The sequence below is a fragment of the Acomys minous genome (assembly GCF_964271855.1).
Source record: "Acomys minous genome assembly, chromosome: 3".
Taxonomy (NCBI): Eukaryota; Metazoa; Chordata; class Mammalia; order Rodentia; family Muridae; genus Acomys; species Acomys minous.
The window spans coordinates 22,458,556-22,471,069 of record NC_140485.1 but is presented as its reverse complement, the minus strand read 5'-3'; the positions used below and the strand labels follow the sequence as shown (position 1 = coordinate 22,471,069).

Sequence of the window (12,514 nt, the reverse complement as noted above, 5' to 3'; positions counted from 1 at the left end):
ATAATAAGATATAAAATGCCCAATGAAAGAAAAACTACATCGTAGTTGTCATTGAATGACTAAGATGAAATGAAAAATTAATATTCTCTGTGGTGGTTTAAATAAGAATAGACTCCATAGGCTCATATATTTGAATGCTTAGTCATCAGAGAGTGGCACTACTTGAGAAGGATGAGGAGGCGTGGCCTTGTTGAAGGAAGTGTGCCACTGAGGATGGGCTTTGAGGCATTAAAAGACCAAGGCAGGCCCAGTGGCTCTCTCTTCCTGCTACCTGCTGATCTGGACATAGAACTCTCTGCCTTTTTGCCAGCATTGAGTCTGTCTTCATGCCACCATGCCCCCACCATGCCCCCACCATGATGATAATGGACTAAACCTCTGAAGAAAGCCCCTATTAAATATCTTCCTTTGTAAGAGATGCCGTGACAAGAACTCCACAAGAAGACCAACAGAAGCAGGGAGTGGTGGCGCACGCCTTTAATCCCAGCACTCTGGGAAGCAGAAGCAGGTGGATCTCTGTGAGTTTGAGGCCAGCCTGGTCTACAGAGTGAGTCCAGGACATCCAAGGCCATAGAGAGAAACCCTGTCTCAAAAAACAAGAAGAAGAAGGAGGAGGAGGAGGAGGAGGAGGAGGAGAAGGAGAAGGAGAAGGAGGAGATGATGATCAACAGAGCCAAGAGCCAACTAATCAGGGCCCAGGGCCCAGAGGGGCATGTAGAGACTAGAGCACCAACCAAGGACCATGCGTGGACTGAACCTAGGCCCCCTACACAGATGTAGCCGATAGGCAGCTCAGGCTTCATGTGGGTCCTCTAGTAAAGTGAGTCTGGGGCTGTCTCTGACATGGACTCTGCTGCCTGCTTTTTGATCACTTCTCTCTGGTGGAACTTCCTTGCCAGGCCATGGGGGAAGAAAATGTTCTCAGCCTTGATACAACTTGATGAGCAGGGGTAAGTGGGGACAGGGGGCTCTTCTTTTCTGAGGAATAGGAGGTAAGGGGAGGGAGGGGGCTATGACTGGGATGTAAAGTGAATAAATAAGTTAATTTTTAAGAAAAGAATTGTTGTGATCATGGTATCTCTTCACAGCATTAGAACCCTGACCAGGACACTCTCTGAAATTGGAATGCCATTATTAGTGCAAGTTGAGTGTCCTAGCCTGAAATTCTGATGCACAAAAGGCTCTAAAACCTCAAACTTTTTGAGCACTGACATGATATTTAAGTTTCAGATTTTTGGATAATTCCAATTTTTTCATTTCCAGGATAAGAGTTCTCAGCCAGAAAAGGTCTATGCAAACATTCCAAAATCTAAAATCTAAAAAAATCAATATAAAAATCTAAGTCCCAGAAGTACTTCTGATCCCAAACTCCTCTGATAAGATATACTCAACCTGTTTTCAGGAGACAGACTACTAAAACAAGCAAACAGAAGAGTGTTTCCCACTGCCTTGACCAAACACATTTGTCTTGTACAGACTCAGCTCTGGGTATTTGATTATTCATGCAATAAAACACTGTTTTGAAATGAAAAAAAAAAAGAGGAACAAACCACAGACAGACACAACCATACAGCTATAAAGCACAACCTTCACAGTAAGTGAAAGACTCATGATAAAAGAATGTGTGCTGTACTGTTTCATTTATGTTTACTTAAGATGGGTCAAAGTAAACGGATAGAGATCAGCAGGTGCCTGGGGATTTCAAGAGAGTGACCACAGTGACACCCAAGGGAAATGTCTGTGTTTTGTTTCACAGGCCCTCGGGAGGTACGCACAATTTTCGAAGTTTTGTTTTGTTTTGTTTTTTAACTTTAAACCAATGTATGTGTTTTCTGATTAAATCAAAGTCCAATATAAAATAAGATTACAGTGCCTACTGCTTGTGTCATTGGAAAAAGCCAAGTCTTACCAAGCATCTTCTTCTTACTGCAGAACATCATCACCCTGGATGCTGTGCCGTGAAAGCCACAAGTGTTGGCCTACATTTAAAAAGAAAGAGAGACATTAGTATTTGAAAGATGCTCAATATCTTTATATTCACCCTCTTCAACTGTCTCGCTACACAAATTCAGACGACATAATAAAGAACCATTAAAATGCTTAAATTTAGCCAGATAATAATAATAATTCTGTGCCACCAAAAAAAATGCATGTTTGTATTATAAATGTATTGGGGTTCAGAAGGCTCTGGAAGCAATGTTTCTCTCTGCTCTCTAAGCTCTCATTTTTCTTCTTCTCCTCCCTGCAGCTCAAAGAAGTCTCAGAAGTTAGAATTCCTCCTCCCGAGAGCAGGCCATAGAACCAAGCCCCTTCCCCTCAAATCTAGCCGTAAAAACTAAGTTACTGTTCCTAAGCACTCCCGCCCATATTTCTGTAAGGAACTGCCCATGAAGAAATCCTCGGACATATTTTTTATAGGTCATAAGATTCCTCCTCCTCCATTCCTTAAGTGATCCCATCCCATACCCCAGTGGAAGAAACACCACAAGTGACAGACAAGGAGAATCTGGACAGACAGTTCTTGTGAGCACCATCTACTTCATGCCTCTTTGTTGGCTCAGACCCTTTGTGTCCAGTCAGAGGGCCGCATGACTCTCTCTGCTTGACTGAAACAGCTCACGACAATGGGTTGTTTCCCTCTTGGATCTTTCTTCAGGTCTTCACCCTGGTATCCAGTGCCATTTTTGACTGATCACCAAAGCTCATAGCATTTTCTCATGCCTGTTCATTTGTCTACTGTCAGTTTTTCCTCAACAGACTCAAACACGTTATTTCATAGTGAAACTCTGAACTTCCAGGGAAAGGCTTTACAGCAACCCCAGGTAAGCACATATATGTGCACTGGACTTGGCATTCAATTACAATCAACTCTTCTAGCTCATCACAAACGCTAGCCACTGGAGTATCGTAGGGCCATGCAAGCATCTACCTCATGGTGGAATGTGCTAGATAATTCCTCCCCACAGCCTGAGTTGGTAACAGCTCCGGAATGTGGGATATATATACATACATATATAAAACAGGGAATTGTTGACCAGGCTGCAGGCAACACACTAAAATGATACTATTATTATCTTTTTTTTTTCCTTGCATGTGGCCTACTTTTTCATTAGATAAACCCTATCAAATATCTAAAATGAGTAGATGCACGAACATTACACACAACATTCATAGCCCGTGGAAATGAGCATGCCAGAGCAAGCAGATGTGTGACAATGGCATCCTTCTTTTGGTTAGAAAGAGAAATGATGCATCTGCTTCCTGCTCAGAGAAGTTGCATGCAGAACGCACCGAGTGTGCCTGAAGAAGCACCGTGTGGTCAGCCACACAGACACCAAGGAAGAGGAAGAATGGGGCACTTGGCTTAGCACTTACAAGAAAAGACATTTAAACCAAAGTTCATCAGCCCCCACTGTCCAAAATACCGGAAACCATCCACTGCCTCCCTATTATCACCCTTGGGTGTGCCTGAAAAGAAGAGGCACTACAATAGAAATCTACACTTTCCTGGTACCCAGATTGTTAAAACTGATGAGTCTAAGCAGAAAGGTGGGTTATTACTGCCACGTGCTGCTAGCAGAAAGAGAACATTATAACCCATCAGAAAATCCCCTGTTCTCTCCTGTACACCTTCCATGCCATCAGCGCCAAGGCTGCCCAGACCATCCCTCCAAAGCCTGCCTAGGCAGTGGGTGGCATCTAGGACATTCTGGATGGCCATAGATCACTCTTCCTCTGTGCTTATCCTCACGGGTCTGCCTTGGTCCAGACTTAGGAAGCTATAGACCAGTGTCCACATCAAAACTACAGCCATCTTCATTGAAGGGGCATGGCACCATAGCATGGCCCTGCTCACATTAGCCTAAGGGGAAGAACTGGACACAACGGCTAAGGCCTCTACCACCTTGGCTCTGCTCGTGGTTCTTACCTGGCTTCTCCTTCACTGTCCCCACCTCTATTTGCTTCTCGCGTCTGCCCTTCAGAAAAACTCTGCTTGGCTTGTTTCCATTCGGCGACCTTCATGAATGTCTCTTCCCTGTACTTATAGCCATAGAACCCGGCCCCACCCTCTTCAACTCATATTGCACTTCCTCCAAGAGGCCACTTCCTATGCGTCCCACAAAACCTGCTACCGTTCATCCCAGGGTCGACGGCGCTCTAGACTGAATTTGTCTTTTCTCTTGGCCTTCTCCTCATGACTTCACCAACTCCGCTGGGACAGGAGCCTCCTCATCTGGTCCCTGGTTTTGTCCCTGACATCTGGCACATGGCTGGCTCATGGTGCTACTCCATGTGTTTATTGAGCATGACTGAGTGGTGACTTGTTTCCCTGAGATGTGGAGCATGGACACACAGCTGCTAACAGACCCTCCCTCTTCTAGTGAGTATTTTTTCCCAGGACTCAAGCAGCAGAGCAGCTTTGATCTACCATGCCTGTTTGGGCCTCCTGGGGATTTAGGGATATGTCGTCTCTCTTGCTAGCCCCTGTCCTTCTGTATGTCATTGTGTCCTAAACACCCTTCACACAGACGAGGACAGACACATGAGGATGAGGATATTTGCCGTTATAGCAAATTGAAGAGCAAGAGAAAGAAGGGAGAAGTGGCCAGATCTTGGAGGAGGACGTGGGGCACTGCAGCTGAGGGAGGCTTCTCAGGAGGAGTGCTTTTACTTCTTAAATTTGTTCTTTGACAATTACATACGTGTACGTGGTGCATTTGGTCACTGCTAAGCTTCTCTTAGCTCCTTCTCACCTGCCACCTACCCTTCCTACCCTCAAGTCTCTTTCTAGAGTCATGACTCTCTTTTTTGTTTTGTTTTGTTTTGTTTTGTTTTGTGTGACTCTCCGACTATAACCAGGAGCATTTGTGTAGCCATAGCCATAGGTTTGGAAGTATCTGTTTCCGCCTGGTGATCTCACTGCTGGGTACACAGCTAACGGCAATGACTTCCTCTACCCCCAAACCAATCAGTCTCTGATAGAATACAAAGAATTTTTTTTTTAATGTAAGTCTTTCCTGTGGAAAAACTAACATAGGCGAAAGCAGTCCTCAGCCATGGAGGACTGTTTTCTTGTCTCCTTAGCTGTTTGTTTGTTTATGTATTTCAATCAGGGTCTAAAGGCCTGTCACTTGCTATATATCTCAGATTAGCCTTAAGCTCACACCAATCCTCCTGCCTCAGATGCTGGGATTACAGGTATTTCCACCGTACACAGCTTCTTCATTGTCATTTCTTTGTTTCACACAATAGTCACCAAAAAGGAGACAGAGCAGAGATTAAAGGGCGTTAGGCAGGAGCACACACGAAGCCCATGAGGATGACATCTGGGGCTTCCGGTGGCCTCATCTGGCCAGAAGAGAAAGACTAATCAGCAAATCTAAGCCAACTTGTTAAGACATGAAAATTCCCTCTGGGGACTAAATCAACATGTTATGTTTTCACAGGACCCAAATCCCTTACTGGTTCGTTAGGCAGGGCTGAGAGAATGGGGCTAACCCACAACCAGTGTTAAAGACGAAGCTAAATGCATCTGTGGACTGTTAAGGAGCTGTGGTAAATAGCCATGTACCCTTTCCCTTCTCCTATTTTGCATCTTTCTGCAAGTTCTTCTCATTTCCAAAGCTCCCATAGGAGCATGCAATTACCACACCAGGCTTTCATCAAGGCCCGAGGACCCAAACTCACGTCCCCAGCAAGCACTTTACCCACTGAGCCACTCAGCCAGCCCTAGGCACTTTCATCCTTGCTCATTCATCAACTCCCCAAAATAATCCGCATGGCACTTGTTCCACCTCAAAAGGTGTCAGCGTGAAAAAAAAATACCATCTTTTGTTGAACATCAGGTCGCTGGAGGGCTAAGGAACTGCAGTAATCAGGTGACAGAAGTGAGCGAGAAATAGACTCTAGCCCTAGATGTAAGAACGTGGGATTCTGAAATCCAGCCACTTGTAAGTACTGAAGCAGATGAGAGTCCCGTGAATATGTTTCCCCCTTTTAAAACTACCCCAGATCACAGGATATGATCAAAGACTTACAACTGCGGAATAGATCACATCCTACCCTTGGCTTCATCTCATGCACAGAACTAGTATACTGGTTCCTTCCTGCAGAAGGTCTAGCAACATAGAGATGATTGACGGGTAAACAAACGGTAGACAGAAGACTGATGTAAATAAATGTCCCACTAGATATCAGCAGATAAGTAATGGCACTAATGAGAGGATCAATAATGACAGGGTAGATAGATGATTGAAAGGTGGGTTGATAGAAGACTGATATAGACAGTTAACTTAAATAGATAAGTAGGAGATAGAGGAATAGTAGATATAAAATTAATATCAGTAGGTAAATATTTACATGTAGTGTGTGTGTGTGAATGAATGAATGAATGAATGAATGAGGAGAGGGGAAAACAGAGAAGAAAGGTAACATATATGTACATATATATTGATTTAAAAATTAAATAAATACATTTTTAAAAAGGCTCAACATTGCACTTCCAAAAAGATTTTCTTTTCTTGAAGCAATTTTTTTTTTTTTACACTAAGCTGTACCTCTAGCCCTTTTCTTTCCATATCAAGTTCAGGTTTTGAATCTTGGTCACAGAAATAATTTTCCTAAAGAAGCAAACAGTAAAGCCAAAGGAAGATGCCAACTGATACAGGGAAAATAACGACTTCTTGTCTGAAACAATAACTAAACACAACACCTAGGAAAGCACCTGTACGGAGAGAGGGCGCCTTGTCCATGCTGCTGTTCAACAAGGAGGTTTCCCCTCTCCCCAGGTGAAAATGGGCACAGTTGGGGACAGGTGACTCGGTGCTTTAAGCTAAGGACTAAACTGGAAATTCCCTCTAATGATTGAAGTGCATTCAGCAATTAGGTTATTACAGACAATTCCCCTGCTCCATTCAGTTCCACACTCACCAAGCAACCTGCTGGTAATAAATTGCTTTCCCAGAGAAGCCTACAGGGAAAGAACACAGCGGTCATGATAAAATGAACATCTGGTCCTCTCGGTGGTTGCATTACATGTTTTAAACTAATAAATTGTCCTTCTTGCTGAGTATCGTTCATGTCCTGAATTAGTGTTTGCCTGCCTGAGAAAGAGTATCTGTTTCTGGTGTCCTATTAAAGTGTTGCTCAAAGTCCACAAAACAGAAGGGTTTTTTTCTGGCCATAGGCTGGCAGGCTGCTCGGGACCAGGAGGTAGGGGTGATTAGAAGGTTGCCCTCTGGCATGGGGCCTCCTGGTTTTCCTGTTGGGTGATTGTAGAACCTGGGGTAAAGCTTTGTGGGCCTTGGTACTGACCAATCTAGATTGACTAAAGAAACAGGCTGTGTTCCTAATATTCAGTCTCTGATTCTGTAACCTGAATATCCCATAATGTGTAGCGGCTCCCTCCAGTTATTGTATTGTTAACAGACAGTTCTCCCATCCTACTCTGCTTCTGCCCACTTCTTTCCTCCCATCCCCCTCTCTTCTTTCAAATCTCTCCGTTTCCTCTACCTGTTCCCCTGGTTGTCTTCCTATTACTCCTTAGGTTGCTTGGCTCCCAGGTGTGTGCTCAGGGGAGGCACGAAAATCCACCTGCAAAAGCAGCACAGCCTCAAGCTGGAAAACTGAGGAGGATGCGTGAAGGAACAAGCCCTTTCTTCCCACCATCTCCCATGTTTCCCTGGTCTCCCTCAGGCCCCAGGCTGCCAGCGCCAAGGAGCAAAGGTCTTGTAGATCCTCTTTCCCGTAGACATGGAGACCTTGGCAGTCAAGCTATGGTCAACCTAGCCTGCCAGCTCAAGGACAGGCCCTAAGTCCCCAGTGCCAGACCTTTGAGAGCCGGGTCCACCCTAAGACTCTGAACAAGGGCGACCCAACGGGAAATGAGACTACAAAGAGAGACGAGACAAGCCAAGCTTCTGCCCTTCATGAGTTCAGCTAAGGGTGAGAGAGAGGGTGGGAGGTATGGGTAGTGCATTCATCACATTTGGTGTCAGTGACAGCTACCTGCAGTCGCTGTGCATATAGATGTCACGGAGTATACACACATAGAAGTGAAAAAATAAGCCTCTGTGTGTGTGTGAGAGAGAGAGATGTGAAGTGACAGCTAATGCAGCCAAACTTACAAGTTAGTTAGTAACTGTGGCTCATTACCATGCCTCAGCAGTAAGTTATTTTATGTCTTACATAGTGTTTAATGCCTATCTTTCATCTACTTCAGCTCTGTAGTCACTATCCCCAAGATCCTTCTGTGTGTCCACCTGTGCTCCCCCACCACCACCAGCCCCCCAAAACTGTAAGCATTTGAAAGAACCCATCCTTGTTTCTCTCCTGAGCTGATGGGCTGTGCTCACAGATGAAGAAAGGAGAAGTGCTGGAGGGTGGGGGTTAGCAGGACCAGATGTGGGGAGTTTGACTCCAGTACAGCAGAGAAATAGGGAAGCAAGAAGGGGAAGGAAGGTGACCAAGGCAGGGAGAGAGAGGAGGAGCAGGAACGCAAGGACTTAGAAAGGACGGGATAGGGAAGGACGAAAGAAATGAGGACAGACGCTGGCAGGCCAAGGGAGAGCCTGGGCAGAGGGCAAGCAACCTGAGGAAGAAAAGATTTAACATTTTATGGTTTGGTAATGGCTGCATGCTTAATATAATATAAACAGGCTGCATACACTATAAAGGAAGGAGGAGGAAGAGGAGGAGGAGGAGGAAACGCAGTCGCAGCAGTCGCAGCAGCAGCAGCAGCAGCAGCAGCAGCGGGTACTTGGTCCAAAGCTAAGCTCTCAGCTTGTATTATCTCATTCAACACTCACGAGAACTCTAAAGAAGGAGCCATCGTTTATCCCCATTTTATAGGTGAAATGACACATACTGCTACAGTCGAGACCCTGTGATTAGCCCTGCCCGTAACAGAGACAGGAAAAGCCGCTAAGAATGGAATGACCAAACTCCAGCCCCACCTTGCTCATTGCTACTGCTCCTGGACACATTTTTATTGGTTTTTAAGATTTCTTCAAAGTTTGTGCATATGAGTACCCCCCTCCCCCCGCATGTATGTATGCGCACCACGTGTGCACCTGGTACTATGAAGACCAGGAGAGGGGACCAGCGCCCCGGGAACTGGAACTACAGATGGTTGTCAGCTGTCATGTGGGTGCTGGAAACTGAACCCTGGGTCCTCATCAAGAACGTCGAGTGCTTTTAACAGCTGCTCCACTGATCCAGGCCGAGTCCAGGCACTGGAAAGATTGATCTCACAGCACAGAACATGGGGAAAGAGCTCTGAGGACAACGACGGTCATAGAGCGTAACTATATGCAGTAAGTGTCCCTGCGGCTAGGTTGTCACTGCCTATGATCCCCATGTTGGGATCAAAGCAAAGAGGGGCCTGGGTCACGTCTCGGCTTCAGTATTTGAACACTGATGGGATAGAGAAGCCATTAACTATGGCGGCAGCCGTCGAGGAAGAGGGAGGAGGTGGAACAGCAGAATCAGAGTCAGAAAAAGTGACGGTGATAAATCCAATCTGATTGCACTGGCCTCTTGATCATCTTCAAAGCCAGATAAAAGAGACACATGTGTAGGCGTGGAGTGGTTGGCCTGTGAACGTGTGCTGAAGCTGTGGGAACGAATGGTCTCACTGAGGAAGAACTTGAAAGAAGAGGACCAAGGAAAGGCCAGACGCTCAGGAGGATGAGCCAACGGAAGAGCAAGGATACGGCGAAGGGAGAATTCAGCCTCCAAAGACAGGCCCAGGGAGGGCTATGAAATGAACCTGTCATGGCCCACTCGCGCGTCTCGTCTAGACCCAGGACAGGCGAGGCACCCAGCAAAGCATAGTCAGGTGAGTAAAAGGTGAGGGGAAAGGGAAGGGGCCTCAGAGTAAGAAAGAAATGTTTCTGGAAAAACAGAGTGCTCAGACTATCTATAATTCACTTACAAATGTAAGTGTTCATGTAAAATATTTAAGGTAACACTAAGAGGCTGCTGCTTTCTCAGTCAGCCTTCCAGGATAAATCTTAAACAGACTCAACATGTCACACACGAGTGCTGCTGCAATGTATGTTTGATTTCAAAAGCTGAGACTAGAGAAGGAAAGAGGAAAGAAGGAAAGAGGGAGAGAAGGACAGAGGGAGGGAGAGAGGGAGGGAGGGAAGGAGGGAGGGAGGACAGTCTACACCTTGAATCTCAGCACAGGACAGGGAAAAAAATTTATGTGAGTCCAAGGCCAGCATGGCCCACATAGCAACTTCTAGGCCACTTGAGGCTACATAGTAAGACTCTGTCTCAAAAAAAGAAAAGTAAATAAATAAAAGAAAGAAAGAGGGGGGAAACAGAAAATTTCTATTTCAAGTTTTATTTTATTAATTGTTAATGAAAAGTTCTGCATGGTATTGTATGAACAAAGACACTCTTGTGCTCAAGCACACACTCACACACAATCTCTCCAGGGGCACGAAATATCACTTGTCTCATTTTGAAAGACTCATTTATACAATATCAGACAATATGAAACGCATTAGTACATCAAGACCGAGCAAAATACCCCTGAGTTTTCCTGTTCAGTGCAGGCTGACATGCAGCCACATCTAAAAGAAAGCCGGTTTGTGGGCATAGGCATTTGTACCCCACCTGAACCCCTCTATTTCCTCATCCTTTTCTCAAAATACCCCAACCCCCAGTTAACGTTTCTTTTTTCTTCAAACAGCTCATTGTTAACCTGAGACCTGAAACTCTCTCATGCCTGTGAACAAAACAGCTAGAGGATCAAGTTTTCCCCTCAAACAAATCTTGGCGCTGAAATCTACCCCTCGGCCGCCTCGGAAACACAGGCCAGTGCGGATCGTCCATCTGAAGCGTGAATTAATCCCAGACTAAACAGAACCTCGGGCTGCGCTGAAGAAAGCTGCTACCCAACAGTGCGAAGCCACAATGTTCTTCGTGCTGCGCCCATCCAGCACTTTAGACACGATGCTCAGAATAAAAATCTGAATCTCAAGCCTAAAGAAAAAGAGAACGCCCTATCTCCCAGCCTCAACTAATTTCCCCCAGAATCATTTTTAGAAAAAGGCAAATAACACATAATATTTACTTAACCTCAACCCCACGGATGAAAAATAGCAAATCAAAAGAGGAAATCGGAAGAAAGTCTCAACTAGTCCAGAACAAAGCTCCAGCTGTCTCCTTAACCGCCATTGGGGTCCCCACCTACCTCAACCTGGTGCTAACCTTCTCCTCAGAAAGGGGGTTTCCCGGAAATACAGATAGGTCAAACAGGTAAGCACATCTACGCAAAAGCAGGGCTGGACTGACAGCAAACTGACTTTCTGAGGGCATCCTAGAAAAGTTCAACACCCAGAAAGAATTTAAAAAAAAAAAAAAACAGACCACTTACCACAACCGGAAGCTGCTGAGCGGCGACCAGAATCAACAGTCTTCAGGAAAGGATGTGGTCACTTCAAGAAAGTAGCCTTCCCAGCAGCAGGGGTGGTGGGGGAGTGAAGTGGGGAGCACTCTGAGCCCCGAGGAGCATCTCCTCCTACTGTTACCTGCTATCTCAGCCAGACAGAACTGGTTAAAACAAAAGGGGACTCCCAAGAGACTGCTCCTGGCGGATGACTTCTGTGGAAATCCGTGACTGGAGGTCCAAGTGATCAATACAAGAAAAACCAGCTAGGTACGGGGTCTGCTTGTCAAACTTCTAGCTGCCCTGGGCTGAGGAAGATAAGCAAGCATCTTCGGAGATGCCACCTGTTTTCCCAGAGATTACGGCAGGGTACGGGGGACAGGAGACACCACAGAGGGAGTTGGGCTCTCTCAGGAATAAAAGCTAAGCATTTACAAGCCACACTTAAGGCGCAGTGCAGCAACACTCTTTCCCAACATCCTCCATTTCAAAGCAGAGGACACCACTGTTAACCCTTTCATTCATCTGTTTCATAGGAAATAGATTTTTTAATTGTTCAGTTTGGAATTTTTTTTTTTTGAGGGATTCTGGTTCATTAAGTGGAATTAAATGGAAACAAAATAGTTCAGTTTGTGGGGCTTTTTTTTTTTAATTGCACCACCTAGCCCTGGCTAGCCTGGAAGTTGTTATACGAACCAGGCTGACCTCCACCTCGCAGAGATCCACCTGCCTCTGCTTCCTAAGTGCTGGGATTAAAAGTGTGTGCTACCATACCAAGTAGTTTGTGACTATCTCTTTTTTTTTCCACATATTTTTGTGAATTGCATACGTGAGTACTGAATTGCATCACTTCACCCACCCCTTCCCTCCCTCCTCAGCTCCTCCTGTGCCCCCAACTCCTTCTCAAGCTCATGATCTCTCCTTCCATAATTATTATTGCTTATTATTGAAGAGAGAGAGAGAAAAAGAGGGAGAGAGAGAGAGAGAGTGTGTGTAAATGCAGCCTGCTGAGTCTAGTTAGTGTTGCTCATATGTGTTCGTGTTTCAGACTGACCACCTGGGATTAGATGACCTATCAGGGAGCTGATCCCTGGAGCAGACACAGTCTTCATC

At 45.5% G+C, this 12,514-nt stretch overlaps 1 protein-coding gene across 8 annotated transcripts in view; it reads right to left on the bottom strand.

Moving 5' to 3' along the window:
• The window catches only part of ATP8B4 (ATPase phospholipid transporting 8B4 (putative)), a 174,582-nt gene extending 162,270 nt beyond the window's left edge, over window positions 1-12,312 (bottom strand). For 5 of the 8 annotated variants that reach the window (XR_014777957.1, XM_084775492.1, XM_084775495.1 and 2 more), the window contains exons 1-2: window positions 3,929-4,068; window positions 1,910-1,979 (exon numbers count right to left, since the gene is read on the bottom strand). Coding sequence is in view for 6 of the 8 variants with exons in the window: in XM_084775492.1 (XP_084631618.1) it covers window positions 1,910-1,940 (31 nt within the window). In the remaining 2 variants the exon portion in view is untranslated. The other 3 variants (XM_084775494.1, XM_084775493.1, XM_084775497.1) reach the window with 3 other exon arrangements.
• Window positions 12,313-12,514: the final 202 nt, after the last annotated feature.